Source organism: Platichthys flesus, chromosome 19 (assembly GCF_949316205.1).
Source record: "Platichthys flesus chromosome 19, fPlaFle2.1, whole genome shotgun sequence".
In the NCBI taxonomy this organism is placed as follows: domain Eukaryota; kingdom Metazoa; phylum Chordata; class Actinopteri; order Pleuronectiformes; family Pleuronectidae; genus Platichthys; species Platichthys flesus.
The window spans coordinates 6,082,814-6,103,990 of NC_084963.1; the positions used below are offsets into that span (position 1 = coordinate 6,082,814).

The following is a 21,177-nucleotide window of genomic DNA, read 5'->3' on the forward strand; positions in this document are numbered from 1 at the left end:
GCCACACCGACCGGGACGACCACTGTCACCCAAACGGAGTAAATCTTACACAAAGCACTTTTCATCCCGAGAGGAGAAACCTGCTGCAGGCGAAATGGAGATAATGTTATTAGCTGAAGTTATTTTGTTGACCTGGCTCCATTGGTGCTGACAAACAGCTCGTGGGGGGGGGGGGGGGGTTTGACTGCAGGTGTTTCATGTTTTTCTTTTTTTCCCAAAACTCACTTAATGTTGGACAAAACATATATAATCATATAAACGTTTTATTCGAACATTTCTGCTCTAATGTGATCGCTACACAGCTTTTAGTTCTTTCTTAAATTATACATTTTTAACATATAAAGCAAATTATAAATCAGTTTGTTGGTACAATATAGATAAAGTTGATTATTATTTGTATTAATTCATTGATTGTGTTTAGAGGGATTTGATACAGAAAGCCCAGGTTTTGTTTGCTGCTGTATAAATGCGTATTAGAATAATAATTACAAAACCTCAATATATTCAAGAAATATATTGTATAAATAAAAAATAACATCAGTTGCAAACAGCGCGAGTGTGTCAGCTGCTGACGTTAGTGAGGAGGGAAGAGATATTCAGCGATCCCATGGCCCGAGGCTCAGAGCACTTCTTTATTTTGTCGGTATCTAATCTGGTCGAGTTTCCCAGACGGTGGAGGGAGGCAGGATTTACTACAGCTGCAGAGGAGGAGGTGCCAACGAGGTCTCCAGGTCGGCGGAGCAGCAGGAGACGCTCTAATGGTTCCGTTAAAGGCGGAGGGCAAAGAGCTACGGTGGAATATCTCACAGTGAAGAGGGGAGAGGAGACGGTTGAGCTCGGTGTGAACCTCTCGCTGCAGGAGGCTGACGGGTGGAGTCAGGTTAACATGGAGATTAGTGTCTGATGTCTGGCTGCAGCGTGGGTCGTGAACCCCGTCTCCTCCATGTTAGTGGAAGGGACACGGACCAAACTAAAACACATACATTTACCTCAAGGATTGTCTCTTAGGTGATGCTTATTCCACAGATGTTTGTTCAAGTGCAAGTTTTCACAGTATGTTTAGTTTGAATTATTTGATGCTTTAAAGACAAGGTGAATTATCATGATTGACAGGTGACACTGACTTGTGATTGGTCGAGAGCACAGACAGGACTGTGTTACCGAGGCTCTATCCACCGAAAAACATATTTCACCTCCTTTAGTGTCTTTCATCGGTTGCCTGTTTATTTCTAATTGATTTGGGCATTTTATTGATTCCTTCAAGGCCCTGTACGGCTTAAAAAGTGTTATCTTTCAGAACATGTCATCTTTTATGAGCTCGTTGTCTGCCTGAGGTCAATCGAGCAGGAAACTGTTCCCCCGGTTTGCCTGTGCCGAGTTGCAGGCACCGGCTCAGGCAGCGTCGGTGGACACCTTCAGGATATCGGGCAGATCAAATGTTAGATTTGTCAGGTTTATCGGCTGGGACACTCAACTTGGCGCCGTCCATGGAGGTGAAGGTTTGGGGCCAGTAAACATAATTTCTTATCAGTGAAGGAGAGTGAGGAGAAGGAGTGCGGAGGGGGGGGGGATTTGAGCATTACGACGCAGAGGAGTCCATCAAGGTGAAGAAGGAAACAAGGAGACGGAGCCACGGGGTAAATCACGTTTGAAACTTTATTTACCGTTTGCATTAGAAAGTAGCTCTGCAATAAATTCATTACGGTACAAACCAGGAACAAAAATAGAAGGCCACGTACTAGACAGTTTGAGGGGCAGAATAAAAATTTAAAACAGCTTCTCGGAGTTAGACGGGTGAGGTGCTGGAGAGAGATGACAGCTGGGGGAGGAGAATAAGAGGGAAGACGGCAGCGAGGAGAATAGCAGATGAGGGCGGATGGAAATGAAGTGATCAAAACAACGCAGCCCTTCATAGAAGGAGAGAGTACAGACCTCCAGCAGCTTTAGCTAATGCTGCAAAGAATGTCTGTCAGCACGTGGGAGGAAGGAGAAGCGTCTTCAAACGGGATGCAAAATAACATTAGTAATATTGAAGCCTCCCCTCAAAGTTCTGTTGACGTGATCTCCCGGCAGATGAACCAGATGTTTCACCTGGACGAGCTCCTTCGCTCGAGCGACGCCGCAGAAGAAGACACAGCCCAGCCCGAATCTGTCGGTGCTCAAATCAAGATTAAATTATGAATCCAGGAACACAGTGGGGACGGATCCAGATCACGTTAATCTCCCAAGAAGCCGGAGAACGCCGCTCGCTGATTGGCCGAGGGTGGCCTTGTCGAATAGGAAGCCGTGTCCTCTTTAGGAATTGGGGGCTTGGAAGGTCTTGGAGGTGGCCAGCATGGCTCTCACTTTGGCCATGAGATCCTGAAAACAGAGGAGAAAACAAGTTGTAGGAATGTGTGACTTCAAATGAACTCAGAGTAGAATACAAGCGCTCTGGATTTGGAGGACCACGGGTGTGAGGAACGTGGGTGTTAAGAACCGATAACACCGGCACGTTGTCGAGCGCCTGAGGGTAAAACACCACCACCGGCTGGGGAAGGAGAGCGGCTGCCAACCTGATGAGGCCCTGAGGGCTGTTTACATCAGTATGTGCTGTTGGCTCTAAATCCTGCAGAAGCTGAAGATGGTTCTCTGAGTCCTGGTTCAACTCAAAATCATCTATTTATACTTCGTTTAAAAAAGCAATAAAAGCACAGCCAGGAAAAAGTCGGGTGGAAATTATCGAGGGAAAAACCTTCGATCTTATTGTTATTTATTGGAATAACAAATGATAGTGATGTGGTTCACTCTCTGCTGTTATTATTCCGAGTGTATTGCTGCGCCGCAACTAATAAACATTTCTGTTATGATTAAGTCTAATTACTCTCTGTCGTGTCAGAGAACCTTTGGTAATGCTGCTTCCGATTGGAATCAACTCCCCAATGTGCACTTCACTATTCAGCTGCCGGCTCTTTGTTTGAGCTGCTGATGTGTTGACTCCTGAAGGATCTTTACGCAAAAACTACTGAACAGAGACAAAGTGTTTGGAAGAAACTAACACGGCGAGATGGAGCATTAGCCTTGGCCGGGGTCTGCGCTCCCCAAAAAACAATCTCATCCTGAATTGGTTGGAGGGATGGGGGACTGGGATTAAACCATTAAATGTATGTCGGTGCAGATGCAGGTTAGGATATTTGTTCCACCAGTGTTGCCGTTCCAGTTGACACATTTCAGACCACTTCCTTTCCACTTACAGAACCAACGAGTAGGACTGTATGATATTAGTGTAAGTTTGTCTTCTGTCATTCAAATGAAAGCTGTTTTGAAATGTATTAAGTGCAGATTAAGGTTTTCACTTTCCTCTCCCTCTCTCTTGAGGTAGAAATGTAGATTTCTTGCTGAGCAGGGGGCGAACGCTTACACTGCTGAATGGGAAGAATTCATTTGCCTCCCAAGAGTGACCCAAACACGCATGGACAAATATTCACCCTTGAGCTTCACTGACAGATGAGACAAATTAACAGCTGTAATCAGAGACTGAAGGGGGCTGTCACATCAAATCACTCAGAGGCGGTTTCCCTCTCAAACCATTGTTATTACTGAAAACACAGACACATACTGTGACAGACCATCCTCCAAATTATCATCAACTCAGTGGACAAAAGCTCAAAGAACAGCTGAATTCTTGTTAGGACCGAGTGGCGAATGAAAGAGCAGCAAAGAATTACATCCAGAATTACGTTACAGCTGTCTCACACAGAGGGAAGCCAGCGGGGGTGACACCATGAATCTGAAAGAGGGTGAAGCTCATTTACAGAGTTCAAAAACACCAAGGATGTAAAACTAAATATTCTTTATATCATTCAACCCTCTGTAAAACATTAAATTAAGTTTAGATTTAAAAAGAAACTACTTACTCTGCAACAATCAGAGACAGAGTAAATACTTTAATCAGATGCGTGTCCATTGGTTTGTTTGTTAGCAGGAGCGGAAATGGATCCAGGATTTGTTTTTCACTCTATTCTCACATTGAAAGCAATTTTTTGGACGTTACTTACATGTATCCCAGAAAATAATGCATGGAACTTGATAAGAGAAGAATCATGCATATTTATGGGGCTGCCGTCTATACATTTGTGCAATTTGGTGCCAATCCAAATATAAATCTGTCTCCAGCAGATTTAAATAAGGTTTCATTGGGGAGTAGGGTTTTCCAGCCATTATATTGTGAAAACAAGGCTTCGAAGCTTAAGCCACCAACAATGCTTCGCTGAGATAATGTGATTTAATTTGGTTTGTCTTTTCATCAACGTACCATTCTCCCACAATGGAGATTAAGATTTCATTATCTGCATTGTTGTGTTAGCCATCAGGTTTGATTACATTTAATTGGAGTGCTGGGCCCTAGCGGAGGAGGAGCGCTCTCCACCGAGAGCTGTTCTACTTATTTGAAATGACCAACTCTGTCACAGACATGAACAAACTGAGCGCTGGATATGAAAAGCCCACAATGCAACAGGAAGTCCACCTGCTTCTCCTCGGCAGCTTCACTCACTGGCAGCTTTTGGGTTTTCAAATTGAGCAGCGGTGTCACTTAGAAGATGACACGCTGGTAGTCGTGCAATTTAAAAACTTGTGTAGCAGCGTAGGAAACTTTAGATAAAAACTAGGAAGGGCTTATCATGGAGACCCAGGCACCAGTGATGGCCCGAGAAGGAAACGCAATTAACCTCATGAGTAATTTGTGCAGTTTCCACCCCCACTTCCTCCAACACTTACACTGTCTCATCCCAGGCTAAAATTACAGGAGTTCCTAACCAGTTCAAAAGCAAACTGCATCGCACACTTGGGAGGACATTTCACACACTCGCTGCTAGTTGCAAACATCCCCACACTCGACTTCACAGGATTACACTTCACTACACTGTTAGGAGTGAGCTACACAACACCTGGAGCCTTCTCTCCGTCTGCAACTCGCACATTCACTCACTCTCGCGTCGGATAAGTTCTCCTCGAATGTTCTCTTTTTAGCCCGGTAACAGGTCTAAGAGCTCCTCTCAAAGAGCACTAGGTAGAGCACGCCACATCAAACACACGGCGGAGAAGGAGAGGAGACAGAAGACGGAAAAACAAAGACAAACATTAGGAAAATAAGAGACGGGAAGAGGCAAGAAGCGACCGAGCACCCTCAGGAAAGAGGAGACCATTAGGCAGATGAGGATGTGCTGAATTATTCAAGATGTGTTTGTAAAACATCACAGATGGGGCATAAGAAGTTAGTGGTAGTGAAGCTGTGGGAGTGTTGCGTCGGAGGGCGAACACTGTGTTTTTTTTGGGGGGGGGGCTGCTTTTGTTTGGTCGAGACGAGGGTGGGAGAGGAAGAGAGCTTGTTTGTTTGTTTGTTTGTTTGTGAACGATAATGAGAAAGAGAAAGAACTATGATCCAGATCCTGCGTTCACACTCTGTTCACCTCCATTAGCTTCTTGGATTCACTGCAGCCTCTCTACATTCGGCGTCTTGGTGTTTTTTTGTTGTAATTCTAAACGCTCTTTTACACTACATGTTTATAAAGTATTTAATTGAAGAATATTACTGAAGTCACATTTGCTGTGTACACCGACACACTGGGATCTACACCCGCATGTAGTTGCAGACTGGTTGCATTAGAATCGATAGCAGCGAAAATATTGCATCACTGGAAATGAAGAGCTCAGATATTTCGGAATATTTGATCAAATACTCTAATGGAGAATTTTAAGTCGGGAAATGTCTTTCTACTTCCAACTGATTAAAAGGTAATTCCGTCAATTGAGTTTGAACATTTGACGGAAATGTTTTCTCCGTGTTTCCACAGCAGTTAAAAAAATAGAATTAAGAAAAAGGAGTTTGTGATTTTCATCTGCTGGAGCATTGACTTGCAGCTCGGATCAGTATTGACAGCCTTCGGCACAAACACCAACAACGACAAATAAAAGACAAGCAGGTTTTTAAGACTCTAATGATCCAGTGTTTTCTCTCTCCCTTAAATCCATTCGGTGTTTTAGCCTTTTTCTAGTCGTTCTGCAGCTTCTCCTCACAGAACGTGTGTGCGTGTGCATGCATGTGATCGTGGTGCATTTGTGAAAGCAGTGATAAATTGGACATTGCAGATGCAGACGGGGAGAGCGTGCACCGCGGGTCAGACTTCATTGGTGAGGTGTGTGTGAGGTTACAGTGAGACTAATGAGTGTGTATTATTTATTCAGACACATTATTCCAGGCGTTGTGAGGCAAATGGGGAACATGGTGTTCAACATACCACTTAGCTTCATTTCAACTGTCACATTTGTAGAACCCGGTCATTACATTATAATGCACGATAAAAAGGACATAAGTATGTGGACAGGCTTGAACGCTTTTGTGTACTTTTGATCTGGAGCCGTTTCTCATTGTTTGGTTCTGATATCTATGTTTCTATTAAGGGAGAAACACTTTTTTATGTGGTGTTTCTCAACCTGGGCCCCATGTTTGTGAATGTGGGAGAGTAAAGTAATTACAAAAACTGGAATCGGCTCAATGGATCGTCTCCACCAGCTGCGTCATAGCAGCTGGTGGCTTCAATGTAATCTTAAAGGGCAACTGCGTTTACGGTGTTTATTTAATGAGGATTTTTCCACCGAGAAAGGTTCAAATTGTTATTCTGGGTCTTTGCTGAGAGTCTAGCAATACTACACATGTCTACCCCAGGTTAGAGATACTGGAATAACCTTTTTGAAATTCTTAAAGGCTAAAACATACAGAAATACTGGAATATAAAGGAATAATTCCTCATTTCTAATCGGGTTGGATCAGGTACAACCCCCCTCAACCAAGATCCCTTGGATATTGCCCAGATAACAACCACGGTTATGAGTGAATGAAATCTCCAATCATTCATTTTCACTAAAGAAACATTTGGTGCAATGTTTCTCTCACACGTATCCAGAAAACAGAACTTTCTTCCTTAATTAATTTCTTGCTCCTGCCCACACACATATGAACAATAAGAAGAGAAAACCTTCTCATGGGGTTTGCAGTATTTGCTGCATTAGTGTTTCTGTGTGAAAACAAAGCGGAAACAACTAAAAACCTGTTTAGAAACTCATCAAACAAACTATCGGCGTGAAAACACTTTTCGACTAAAGTGTCCTTCCAACTTTATGACAACAGTCAGTGAAGGGCCCTTTCCGGTTTCATCATGGCCTCAACCCCCTTCAACACCTTTAGAATTAATTTCGGCACAGTGACTGCGAGCGAGACCTCATCGCACACCTTCGTCAGCAGTTGACCTCGCTCACGCTCTCGTGGGTGAATGGGATCAAATCCCCGTGGATGAGCTCCTAAAGAAAAAAGGAACGCAGACGGTCGCTGCTGAATAGTGATGCTCACTGATTTGGAACGAGATGTTGAAGAAACTCATGCGACTTTAATTTTTTGTTGTAAAGTTTGATATCTGAAGAAACTTTCAGGTCTGAGTGTTTTATACAAATCTATATAACATGATGATGAATTTGTTGAGGTGATGAAATGTATTAAATGGTTCTTTAGGAGGATGTATTTGAAAACCGATATTTGTTGCGTGTCCTTTCCATATGCATGGTGGAAACAGAAAAGCACTCTCTGCTTTTACTGGCTCGGCTGTTAAGATTAACAGCAGACGCATCTAGGATTTTAAAAAAACAAAGAAAGTACCTGAGTTATTTTGGACTGAACAGAGGATACTATGGATGAGGACACCGCCTTGTCTTTCTCCTGAGAACCATCCCTGTGAGGAGGAGACATAAAAAGGGAGAGGAGGCAGAAAGCCAATCATGAAAACAGAAGAGGACATACAGTATTCATGATGTCTTCTGAGAAGCTGGTCAGGCTTGGGGAGCGGAGGAGGGAGAGGGGGAAAGGAGTGAGGGGTAAGAGAGAAACCTGACCTGTGAAAACTCCAATACACAAACGAAAAAACCCACAACTATCACGTCAACACTGTCAGACGCAGCAGAGCATGTAATCAGGTAGACAAACAACGGAAGGTGCCAAAATTGCAGGCCGCAAATTCAACTCCATGATTCCGTCTAAAGCTTTTAATCTCACCGGCATCTCACGTTTCATTATTTATCGAAGGACTTTTAAAATAGACAAACGCGTGAGCATCAAGTTGATTGAACACAACAGGTGAAAGGACACTGGAGAACAGACGGATGCTGCAGAGTTTTCAGGCAACACTCCTACACAGGAAATATCTTTGTGCGTCTATGTCAGTCAATTTGATGTAAAAATAAAATATGGGATTATTATATGATGCTTCCGTGGCTCCATTCTTTGCAGAAAGTCGACAGCAAAACCTGAAACTGCCACAAACCAGCTCACATCCATTCACATGGTGTATTTGTGCGCCGCCTACGCAGGTGATGCAGAACTTCTGTTAACACAGTAAAACGCACAAAAATAAATCTCCAGGAATGATTCCGCTTATCTGGCACCTGAGGGAAAAGATAATTCAATACATACAAGCAACAAAAAAGCAAAAATACCCCCCTGGAATTATCGGATTGCTGTTGCATGCAGACGGCAAATGTCAAGTTTCAGGATGTAAAGTCACAGTCTCCCATAATGTTCCTGAGTCATGGCAATGAGTAATGACCATGAAGCTGGCCTTTGACCTTTTGGATATTAAACCCTATTAGACAGTTGTGTGAAATGTGTAGCTTGTGTATATATTATTGAACTAAGGAAAAAAAAAGTGTTTTGCAGGGTCACAGTGACCTTTGACCACAAAACCCTGGAGTCCCAGTGGACGATGAAATTTGCTCCAGGTGTCCCTGCGGTCATTAGCACTGGTTTGTGTGGGATTTGCATGTCGTTAACGTGACTGGGTCGGTTTCCTCTGGGTTTCTCAAAGAGGTGGTGATTTTACCTGGTGGCTCTAACTCTCTTGTGGCTGTGAATGTGAGTGCGAATGGTTGTTTGTCTTTACGTGTCAGCACCTGTGGAATCTGCACCCGCCTCTCGCCCAGAGTCAGTGCCTCCAGACTCTCAGAGGAATAAGAGGAACGGCAAATGGACGTGTGGGAAATAATGGGACAGACGTGAAGTCGGTGACCTTGAACTCTGACCACCAAAATCTATTCAGTTTTACTTTGACTGCAAGTTCAGTTTTTACATTCTGAGACTCACGATAATGTGGGAGGAAGAATCGACAAGGTAAAAACCTAAATTGCTTTGGACATAACGGTGCAGAGGGAAAGTAAAAGTTCCTTTCCTAAGAAAATGCTATTACATTAGAAAAAAAGCAGAAAGTGAAAGAATTAATTACAGCTCATTTCCTTCAGTAAACCAGGGACCGTTTTTCTTGTCATGTTTGTCGACATGACAGTGATTTCTTTTTGAATTCATAAAAATAGAATGGTGTTTTTTTTTTATTCATAATGGTCTGGTGTTACAAATGGTCCGCTCTACTTGAGACTCCATTTGTACAATGGATGTGTGTGTTATCAGGGGACCGAACAGGAGAGGAGGGCGAGGGATGAATAAACCATAACTTCATTCTTTTTGTCCACGTGACTCCGCATTGTGCCCAGCACCATTCAAACACTGATGTATAAATCCTTAGTTTCTTTTTTGGATATATTTTAAGTAGCAAACCAACGACGCACAGACACCAGAGGAGATTATGTTGGTGCTTTAAGACCTTGAAGCTGAAAGACGTTGGCTCCGGGCCAATCTATCACTGGCTCTTCAAAATAAGTATCTTCCATCCTTACTGGATTTAGAATTCCTCCGACGCCACTGAGAGGACCCAAGCTTTGATTTATCCACTTTCATATTCACAAAGATGGAATTACAGTTGTTTTCTGCACATCTTGTGGATGATGCAGCAGTTTATACTGATGGCAGACATTACAAATGGATATAAATTAGACTGCCTCTTTGGCTGGATTAAATTTGATAAAAAGGAGAAACCTTTAAAAGGGTCCTAAAATGATGCTATATACTAAATCCCAAGCTACAGGGCTGTAGATGAGACGGTTTGTTTGTACTTGAGATCTGAATGAGGTTAGATTTAGATCTTACTGTTTCTATTTTCAAACGGTATGTTCTCCTTTAAGGCTTAATGTCTTTGGTGAATGTTACCTTGGGTAACGTGTTTGGCTGAGGTTACTGGAGTGTAAATTTCCCCAAATCCAATAACGAGCAAGACAGAGCTGCTTTGTTTCCTGACACTCTGATGTAGTAGCACCAAGCAGCTCTTGTTAAAGCAGACAAAAAAAAACACAAAACACTCTAAACCAGTCTGAACACGTTTGATCTTAAACAACCTCTTAAACTCTTCAAATGCTTGGACTTATTGCTAATACAGCTGCATGAGCAAGTGGAAAACATGGAGGAATCCAAACCTTTACAGGTCTCCAGTTACTGGTTAGGGTGGCTAAGCTACAATAATTTTTTGGACAAAATAACAGAAGGAACATATTTAGAGCAAGAGTTCTAAACAGAGAGGATAATAATTGGAGTCAGTCTGGTTTCTGTTTTCGAAAAGATCAACTTGGAAATACCAAATCCAAGAGTTTTGGGGATTCAGACAATCACCTTCTATATACTTCACCTATGAACACCAAGTAAATATAAAACGGGGTTACCTTGAGTGGGTCAGGCTGGAGGCGGGGCTAGCTGATGGGGATAAAACTCTGCCAGGTGAGCAATACGGAGAGAGAGAGGAACCCAAAGTTTGCATCTGACCCGAGGACGACAAGAGGCGCTTCTTCTTTTCAGAAGGTGACCTGAGAGGTACCAAGCGAGACAAGAGTAAGCAGGAGTTGAAATTTTTCCTATTCAGACTGCAACACTACCCAATACATAGTGTATCAAGGGGACATGCTCTAAAGGCAGCGCTCCTGTATTCAGCAAAAGCTCTGATTGGATTTAAATTCATCCAAGTGGAAGCTGTCCATCGCAGCTTCCTTCAGGGGTCACTTGGGTTTAAGTATCTTGTCATATGTTGTAAAGCCGAGGCAAATTCACACATAGTAACAGCAGTTTTCCACTAGTTTAGAAAAAAAATTATGAAAGCATCAAACATTAATGACTGTGACAAATGGCAAAGCCCCTCGTTGCCTTGACAGGTGTAAAAAAAAAGAACATTTGGTGCTGTATGCGCCGACCCGTGACTCCCCCTCTGATCACATGCTGGTGACACCTGCTGTTAGCATTACCTGGATTTCGAATGCCCCCTGGGTACGCCGGAGCTGCTGCTGCTGGGATGATGGCGCTCCCGCTCCTTCTCCTCACGTCTCCTCTCTGATGAGCTGCCCTTCTTTTCTCTTCTCCCCGGGGAGTGGGAACGGGACCTGGCCAGACGAGGACAGACAGAGGAGGTGTGAGACGGCGGGAAGCCTTTCAATTACAGGAGGCAAACCTCGGAAGATGCATTTGAAATGAAAAGGAGAGAAGATGAGGGAAACAGAGTAAGAAGAGAACAGACATAGTATGGAAGAGAAACCAAAGCGCCAACATGGATTAAAGGAAAGTGTGAATAAGTTCAATTGGACTATCTAAGCGCCTCAATGTGGCACAGTTCACTTTAAGGCAATTATAAGAGCACATTTAGTTTGTATAATATAAAAGTGACTATACAAGAAAGTCCAAGTACTAAGCAACTAGGCCATAAGTGTGTGAATTACTTTGTATTATAACTTTATCACACAGGCTGTTCATATGTAAACAGTGTTTGTCTAAATGAACCTGAATAGAAAACAGTATTAAATATTAATGGTTATGTAAGAGATTAACGCAGTTCTCAGATTTCCTTCCAGAAAGGGCACAGCTAAATTTATTTCTCCCACTGGCTCATGTGCAGAGCATGCATGTTATTTAAAAAACATGAAAATGTGGGTTAGCGAAGGAAATCCTATTTATTTTATAGAAACAAACCCAGCCAAGACAAACAAGTGAAGGGAAATCAGTCAGTGCCGTGGAGGCAAAACAAAGCTGTCTGGTCGATATTGTTCAATTCAGTCTGACAGGTAAATAGCAAAAATAAAGCACTTCCAGCTTAATAACTGTCTCTCGACCCTTTTAAAACCGTTCTTTAAATGTTCTTTCTCATATATTCTTTTCTTCCTCTTCAGGCTGTGCATTTCTTCTGTGCATTAGTTCGTCTCTCTCCCTTTTTCGAGGGGCAGGAAGAGGGAAAGAAAGCATAGCAGCAGAAATAGAAACAAGTGAAAGGTCAGAAGGAATCATTTATTGCCATTAATATTTTGTTCTTCCTATGATTGAAGTGCGTTATGCACTACATCTTCAGCTGAAGTGGAATTGAAAACAGAGGGTGATTCATAATCATGTTCTCAGCATGTCACATTAAACGTCTCAAACCTTTAACAGCAGCAATCACAGACTGGCTTCTTTAAGTAGGACATTTATATTTCTTTTAGTGTCTGTGGAAATTGAAAGCCTTGGATTCACATACAGAAAGAAACAGAATTTTATCTTTCAGCACAACCATGGACATGTGAAGTGAGTGAGTCTTTAGGAGGAAAATTTGATTCAGTTCGGTTTTCTTGCAACACCAGCTGTTAAATTTACATGTTGCACTAATTGATGGTTACTTTACAAAACTACTACTGTGAGAAAATTATGATATTATTTCTCTAAACTCCTCATTTCTTAAACTAAATCTGAAAAAAAGTTCAGATGTAATTAATATCAACCTTTCGAGATAGAGGTAAATAAATATGGTATTGTGAATGTATGGTCATGTAGGATAAAGAAAACATGTTTTTGCTGAGATTTTCAGCTGTTCCACTGACAGTTGTGAATGAGTGTGAAAGGAGAGTGTACATGATGTCTTACCGGGACCGGCGGCCTTTCTTGTAGGCGGTGGGGAGGCCGTGTCGGTTCTTTGATCTTGATCTTGACCTTGACCTCCGCTTGTGTTTTTTCTTCTTTTTCTCTTTGTCCCTGCCTTTGTTCTTGTCTCTATCTCTATTCCTATCTCGATCCCTTTCCCGCTCTCTGTCCCGATCCCTTTCCCTCTCTCTGTCCCGGTCCCTATCTCGGTGACTGTCCCTGTCTCTGTCCCTGTCTCTGTCCCTATCCCTGTCCCTATCCCTGTCTCGGTCGGATCCTCTGTGGGAGGATGAGGAGGTCGGCGCCTCCCTGCTGCGATGGGATCCATGGCTCTCCTTGGGAGGCTTTTGATCCTGAAGATACGAAGGTGGTGTGGAGGAAGGCTGAGGCAGCGCAAGGTCAGACAGAACAGAAAGGGCTTCTTGCATCTAGAGACAAAGGGAGAATGAAGAGGACACAACAAAGACACATCAGTGTGGGCCTCGTTTTTACAGACAACTATGGATGCTGGATCTTCTCTGTTTTAATTGGTTCAAAGATAAAAAAAGAACATAAATAATGTATTGATTGAATTAAACAGTCAGTGTCGCCCCTTTTTGCCATTAGGGACATTGCACACTTTAACAAATGCTTATTATCTCTGTGCATCTGCGGACAATCAATATGGGGGCCTGGCCACTTAAGGAGACGCAGGTGATGCACAAGGTTGAGGGAATAAAGAGATGTATTCATGCTAAATCCCCTGGGTCCCTTGTTAGAGAATAATCCAACTAACATGTTGAAGAAAAAGTTAAATGACACTTCATTTGCTTGACATGGTTCAAAGAATGTTCACACATGGGATTTCCAGTGAGACATTCACTCCTAAACCTCGCCAAATATAAAACATTGTCACACATATTTCCATACTTTGATTAATAATCTAACGGAACGAAATATAAAAGTTATCTGTACACGATATCTTTTCGATACGGAGTAGAAAAGGGGTAAAAGTGGTGGGAAAAAATGGACATCAGGAGAACTTATTTTTAAGACGATATTAAAAGTGCTAAAAGAGGGATGGGATCATAAGTGGACGGCTTAGGGAGATTCAAAGTCCCCTGGTCTCATGGGAAATTATTACTCATATTCTTTCCTTACTCAGCTGATTAAAAGATGGTGCGGGTTATACAACACAGTGCAGCCATCTGGCTACACACTGAGTTACAACTGTCAGTAGCAAAGTGCCTCTAATTACCCCAGTGTGGGTCTGTCCGCTCGTATTAGATTGTTCTGCTGCTGGATTCACACCGGAAAGATGGGGCCCGCTCCATCAGCAGATTAAACATGATGCTAAATCTCTCAAGGTCACATGTCATCTTCTAGGATTAGGCCGTAGATTGCTCCTGGGGCCCCCCATGCTACAAAGTACATGCAGGCCTTCATGGTGCTGTAAGGGAGACTGATAATGAATGGCCTAATTTAAAAGCCAACTTTGACATGAATGGCACGTCTGACAAAGAGATGAGTAATGCACATGGAAGCCATGAAGGGAGCGTGTGGTTGTGTGTCATCGTCTAACTCAATTAAAATGTAACTCTCCTAGCTTAAGAAGTGAGCGGTTCTCTCTGCCATTCAACTGTCAATTAGGAGGAAAAATGTTTACAAAACGGTTGGAGCATGAAAAGAGAGAGGGAGAGGATGATGAGGATGATGTGAAGAAGATGAAAGGAGGCAAATAAGGTTAAGAGGTAGAGCCTGGAAAGAAAGGAGAGAGAAATGCTCACGACAGAAGACAAAACAACGAGTATCTAGAAACAGGCAGGGAAACAGAGAAAGGGAAGAATATTTATTACACCTTTCTGTTTGCACACACACTTTCTGTCTGCTGTCGGGGCTGAGGCTGAGATAATGAAATGATAGGGAGCAAGGTTTGGTTTAAAATTAGGACTGACACATGGGACGCTTATCCCAACACCAGGCCAAGGAAATGGGCGCCCTGTCACACACCTGCTGTGGCGAGATACGGAAGTTTGGACAGTAACAATGAAAAGTTCCCGGGGTGAGAGAGGAGGGGGAGGAGGCGAAGAGGGGAGGAAGCAGAAACATCAAGAGTCTTAAAGCTGGAAATACAAACATTTGTGTATCGTGGGGGGGGGGGGCAAACTGGGTTGGACCCAATGACTGTATATTAGGATGGACAGCATAAGAGCACCCCTGCTGGCTGGCATTAGTATAGGCCATTTATTCATTCATTTCATTTATAATTTTTTCTTATATGAAATGAACAAATTGTGAAATGTCATGATTGACAGTTTGGTTGAGCAGAACTTCTTTTAAAGTAACATTTATAGTTGAAGTATTTTGCTTTGTCTGTTTTTCAACCTATGTTAAGTGTCTTTGATAATAATTGTTCAAAGCACCATTTGAATGAAATGTGTTATTATTATTGTGATTATTACGACTGCAGCTCCTGCATCTGGAATATCTCGGCTTCCTTTTCAAGTGGGGGGAGGAAATGGAAATGAGTTGTCCTTATTTATATACAGTAACATTTCCATAACACTTTTACAAATCTGAAGTGAATGTCCTCAGATTAACATATAGAGTTCTGGCAGAAGGTTAAAACAGATTTAATTCATAGAGCTTAAACACATATTTTTAGCCTAAGTAAAACACAGCAATAAATCATTATCACTTAATGACCATCTCCTACGCTCATAGAAATAAAACCAGTCTAATGAGACATAACAAATTAACCGTTTTACAGGAACTTTTTCCCGATGTCGGATAAGACTAGCAAAGTAAAACAAGTCCTCTGTTCTACTTTATTTTCTACCAAAGCCAAGGCCATGGAAGACGAATCAGGAAAGAACTTTGCCAACAGAATGTCAGTTAATAGGAATAAATGAGTCCTTATTTCTTTTCATTCTACGTCTACGAAATATATTATACAGAGGTCTAGGCAGCAGGAATCTATAATAAATGAGGAAACTGATGAGTAAATTTATTAGAAAAGTCACAGTGAGAAATAGGCGAGCTTCCCTCATACTCACAGTGGTCATTAATAATGGCTTCAACTGCAATATAATTTTTAGAATCCATCATTGATGGCAGCCTGTGAAAGAACTGAGAACATTCTTTCATGCTCATCCATCCGTCCATTATCTATCTATACAGCTTATCTTTTGAGGGTCGCGAGGGGCTGGAACCAATCCCAGCTGACACTAGGCGAGAGGCTGTGTTTTTTCATGCCCCGTCACATCATTACTTTCCAGTTAGCAGCACTTCTCAGCAGTGACGCTACCACCTCCTCTGTTCTGTCATGTCTGAATGAACAGGTGACAAATATTTATGTTGAAGTTACCGGGTCTGACAGACAAGATCATCACTCTGAGAGATGAATCCAGCGAAGTCTGTGTCAGAGTTTTAAAAGCTAGCTTTCAGTAGGTTGCAAAAAAGAATGCAAACAAAAGAAAACCAGTGACCAAATGTTAGAGCAAGTGTTTCTTTTCTTGGGCCAACGACAATAAGAACCAATTAGGAAGAAAATACGGATTCATGCATTATTGTTTCCAAAAGTCTCAGTCTCTGTCTGTCCACACTGAAAGCAGCCCCGGAGATTAACAAAATAAAATGGATCCAGCAGCAGCACATGATCTGAATAAAGTGGTTTGGATGAAGCCTAGAATTGGTCCAAATGGAGAATCTGAAGCAAACGCAAGCAGTTTACAGCCCCTGCAATGCACAAGTCCGTCAGCACCATCACTATATCATGAGGATTTAAAAAATGAAAGTTACACTTGCTCCTATGTCGTTGTCGCATAAACAGCATGATGAGCTATATGGGATAAATGGAGCTTATACATCAACAGATCCAAGTCAGCTCATTTTGCCAACCCCACAAAGACCTGGCATCAGCATTCAAACGTCTCATCAAACATCTCTTTAGCTGCCCCACTAATTTTCTGGCCTTCCAAAATACGGCAGTAACTTCCAGCGAGTTGCTGCCAGAACTTTCCCTGCAGCTTCAAGTTTTAATCCCTTTGAATCCATTCGGACCTCCCTTCACTCCAAATCCAGGTAACAGTGGTTCTTCAAAGTGTTTCTTCTAATGAATGAATCATTACGCAGGCTTGTACAGTTGTGTTTATTTGATTTCAACATTGATTCTGAATCCCTTCATGCTGTCTGATAGTAGAATGCTCAGACATAAATAAAGCAGACATATCCCCACTGAGTTCCCCTCATCTTAACCTGATCTCTGTTAACCTTTAAAGTAAAACTCAAAAACCAAAATCTAAATATTCGTATGCAGGATTCTTGGCTCGTTTACCCTGCCTTTAAGTACGAAAAGAGATACGTCTGTTTATAACTACCTAACTTCTATGCGTTCTTTGCGATGGCATGGTTTAAAGTAATACATCCACTAGATGGCAGCGCTGAGTCGAGAGTGACGATGTGCCCTTTAGAAAGAGGCAAAGCTGTTGTGGTCAGACCAACTCGCAAAGTGTTTCCTCAAAAAGTTTCACCACTGTTGAAATTTCTTGTGTCTTATGGTTTCTCACTTGAACTATAGGCTACACTGCCCACCACTGGTTTTGGGTGGTACTGCACAGTATGGACTTAAGGCTTTGAATCACTATGCATCTTATGTTGAGGTTGAATACGCCTCAAGTCCCACAAAGGTTCCATTCCTGATGTTAAACAGATCAAAAATAATTTCTCCTCTGAAAGACTTACTGAACACCATTCAGATTCACAATGTCAACTTGGAATACTTTGAACTACAGTGCCTGTTTATTCACCAGTAGACCAATGATCTGAATTTTGGTAGTTCAATCCCCGAACATCTGGGTAAGAGTGACACAACTGGTGCAACAGTGACGGGAGTGGGCCCAGTGCCACCTGGCCTAACGGGCAACAAGCCAGTTCACCAAGCATCCGCTGGGCTCACATGAGGAGCTGACAATCAACATCCATCAAATTGATATGCAATCTGCACATCAAATGACCATCACCGAGGCCTATTTGCACTTTAAAGTATATTTGTTACGTTTAATATGACGGACAAAGGCTTTTAAAATTTGCATTATGGCAGTTTTGCATTATGCATTACGAATTTTAAGATGGAGACACCCTGAATTATTTCAAAGACCGAAACAGAGAACAGAGGAGCTGGTGAATAAGTGGGTGACATGGTGGTTAGTTTCCCATCTCCTCGGTGTGCGCTCTGGGCATTTTACAGAATCATTATATTTGCCGAAGTGGTCTTGGTGCATGGCAATGTTTAATATGATTAAATGCAATAAACAATTTAAAGTCATATTAAAATGCTCCATAGTTAAAACAACAATGAGTTTCTGACCCTCCTACGAGTTTGTCTACATGTGTGTGAAGTTGATGAATAGAATAGATCAGACAGATTCCTTTTTTCAAAACACGTTTTTGAGTTTTCTTTACAGCTTGACATAAGGAAAAAATACCTGAGGTAAGGTGCAAGCATTTGCATGGACAGACTTTATATGAAATAATAAAATAAAAGTTATACCAACAACGAAATTATATTAAGCACGAGCCAGAACTCCATCTCAGGGTCAAACTCTCTTGTTTACAACACTACGGGTCAATGAAAAGATGCAGTGCTTAATAATCACAGCCAGCAGCTAAAGAGCGATCAATTTCTTCATCATAACAATCCCCACCTCTAATGACCAACTTGCATTGCTATCCTTCCACAGGAGTAAAGCTGCCTGTACATGAAAAGCAGTCAGAACTGACCTTTCCAGTGAGATAAGCACAGACTCAGCTCGGCAGCAACAGCTCAATAAAAAATGTGACGTGCTATTCCGGATGGATGAGTAGTGTTTACCAGTATTCACACAGTGGCGTGCAGAGCCAATAAAAACCATCACAGGATTGGAAAACATAGAATGACATCTGGCCTCAACACGTTAAAATCCTACTCATAAGAGATGAAGCGTGTGAAAAAATGTGAAATGGTAAATAGACATCATCTATATCTTGCTTTTGGAGTCTTATCTACCAGTCGCAGCATTTCACATTACAGCTCACATTCACACACACATTCATACAGTGCTTTCTATCACTCGTACATCAAACATCCACAGGGGCAGTTTGGGGTTCAGTGTCTCGACCGAGGACACTTCCAACACGCTGACTGGAGGAGTTGGGAATTGGACCATTGGCCTTCTGATTAGTGGATGCCCCGCTCCACCTCCTGAGCCACGGCCATATGCCACTGACCTCAGGCCTGAGTGTGGACAGGAATATCCACTTTGTATAATTTAGAGGATTTTTATTGCAGAAACTGAATAAAATACTTGTTTCTATGTGTATGTTTATGTATAATCATCTGAAATTGAGAATTGCAGTGTTTTCGTTACTTTAAATTAAATCTTTCACGTCTACATAAGGAGTGGGTCCTCTTCCATGGAGCCCGCCAAGTTGTAATACCACATATCTACACTAGCTCAGAAGTAACAAAGAAAGTAAACTACGAAATAAGCCACTGGTTTAATAAATGCAAACACAAGAGATTTGTGATGCTGGAGATCCCTGACTTTGTTGTCTCATACTCAAGAGCACATTCACTACAACTTGAACTCTTTACTAGTACAAAAGGAAGTGTTACAGTGTTAAGTCGATATTTTAGATACAACAATTACAAACACCGACCCAGCAGTAACCTACCTCAAGCTGTGTTGATGAGTCGAGCTCGGCTCTCTTGGCCTCGGGCTCTCCAGAATAAGGGCGGAGGGTCTGTAGGAAGAGCGCAGCCTTCCTCTTCCTCTCCGCCTGTAGCTGTTTCTCTTTGGACTCCTTCGACGCCTGGGCCAGCTTCTCTCTGGCTGCAGCTGCTAGACGATCCTCCAGTTTCTGCTTGGCTAAGGACAAAAAAAAAAAGATGTGTAAAAAACCAGGGGAGCGATGGTTGGATGAATACGAAAGAAAAATGGTAAAGTCACTTTTGTTAGCTTTTGCTGCAGCTAGATATACTTTACTTTCTCTAAATGGTGATCAAGGAGGAAAACTTGATGGAAAGAAAGACAAGGACGAGGGAAAGAGAAGTTGTGTTCTGCTTCTGAGTTTATTGGTCTTAAAGAAAAGCACAGATTTCAGAAGAGAGTGCACAGAAAGAGAGTTTAAGGAGACGGAGGCTTAAAGACAGAAAATTGAATGTGGGGGAAAAAAATATAAAATTGAGACAAAGAGTACAAAAAGAGAAAGACACAAGAAGGACATGATCATAAGAGTAATTTTCACTTGTATCATCACATCTAAATAAGAATGACTGGCATTTTGAGTTTCCCCACTGCTGTCAAGTTCCTGCTCTAAATGATGAGGCATGCAGTCTCTGGTGATACATCATTTCATGGAATACAGACAAAGCAAAGTAGGAGGAAACATGGGTAGAGAAGAGGAGACGGACATCTTCGTGACAATTAGGCTGGAAAATATGCACAGTTTTTTTTGAGAGATGAGAAAAGGATATGAAGCGACCGGGATGGGTGGGGGGGGGGTGTAGAGAGGTTAGGGGAGCACAAGAACAGAATGGGGCGCAGAGAACAAGAGGACGAGAGGGAAATAGGAGACAGGACAGTGATGTACAAAGCAAGTGCTCATGGAAAACAAGTTGTTTTTAAGTTACACAACCGCTGGGGCTACTCTTAACTCGTCAGGGTTAAAAATAGGCTGGATGCCAGAGCAAATCATATTTGAGTGTAGAGTGAACAACAGTCTAGTGGACCAGAATCGCCCTGTACCCTAGACAGTGACATAATACACAGTCCTGGCCAGTCTGAGTCACACCGCTGTATCTACAGGCTCATTTGGCATAACTCATGATGCAGCAAAAACATGATGTACTTTTTTGTCCAGTGGGATTATACAGGAAGCATTGTAATCTATATACATTTACATTTTATGTGAGAAGAGCTGAACGGTTCCTGTTTGTTCTCATATGTGAGAATTTGCAGCTTTTTCCCTTTTAAAAAAAATGTATGTGTTAGCTTAAGACTTAACGATTAAGCCACTGTAGAAAAGCAACAGACCGATAAAGAAAATAATTATAAGTTGAAGCCTGATATATGGATTTATACAGCACACACAAAAATATTAAAGTTTTAGTATTCCCGTCAATGAATTTAATACGCTTTAGGTGTTAAATGGTGTATTTAACATCATCTCCACATTTATAAAAAAAAAAAAATGACCACCCTGTCCGCGTTAAGATGACCCATTCATGAATCACGTTGACCTTGACCTTTAACCTCCTTGACCTTTATGACCTAAGTCTAATCAGGTCATATTTGAGTCCAAGGGAACATTTGAACCAC

General features: G+C 42.1%; 1 protein-coding gene across 5 annotated transcripts in view; it reads right to left on the bottom strand.

Moving 5' to 3' along the window:
* Positions 1-1,631: 1,631 nt before the first annotated feature.
* sfswap (splicing factor SWAP) overlaps positions 1,632-21,177 on the bottom strand; it is a 41,450-nt gene continuing 21,904 nt past the window's right edge. For 4 of the 5 annotated variants that reach the window (XM_062412478.1, XM_062412477.1, XM_062412480.1 and 1 more), the window contains 6 exons: positions 19,532-19,725; positions 12,842-13,266; positions 11,203-11,337; positions 10,630-10,770; positions 7,691-7,763; positions 1,632-2,361 (listed from right to left, as the gene is read on the bottom strand). In XM_062412478.1, coding sequence (XP_062268462.1) covers positions 2,296-2,361; positions 7,691-7,763; positions 10,630-10,770; positions 11,203-11,337; positions 12,842-13,266; positions 19,532-19,725 — 1,034 coding nt within the window. In that variant the 3' untranslated portion in view covers positions 1,632-2,295. The remainder of the gene's footprint in view (positions 2,362-7,690; positions 7,764-10,629; positions 10,771-11,202; positions 11,338-12,841; positions 13,267-19,531; positions 19,726-21,177) is intronic. The other variant, XM_062412479.1, reaches the window with a different exon arrangement.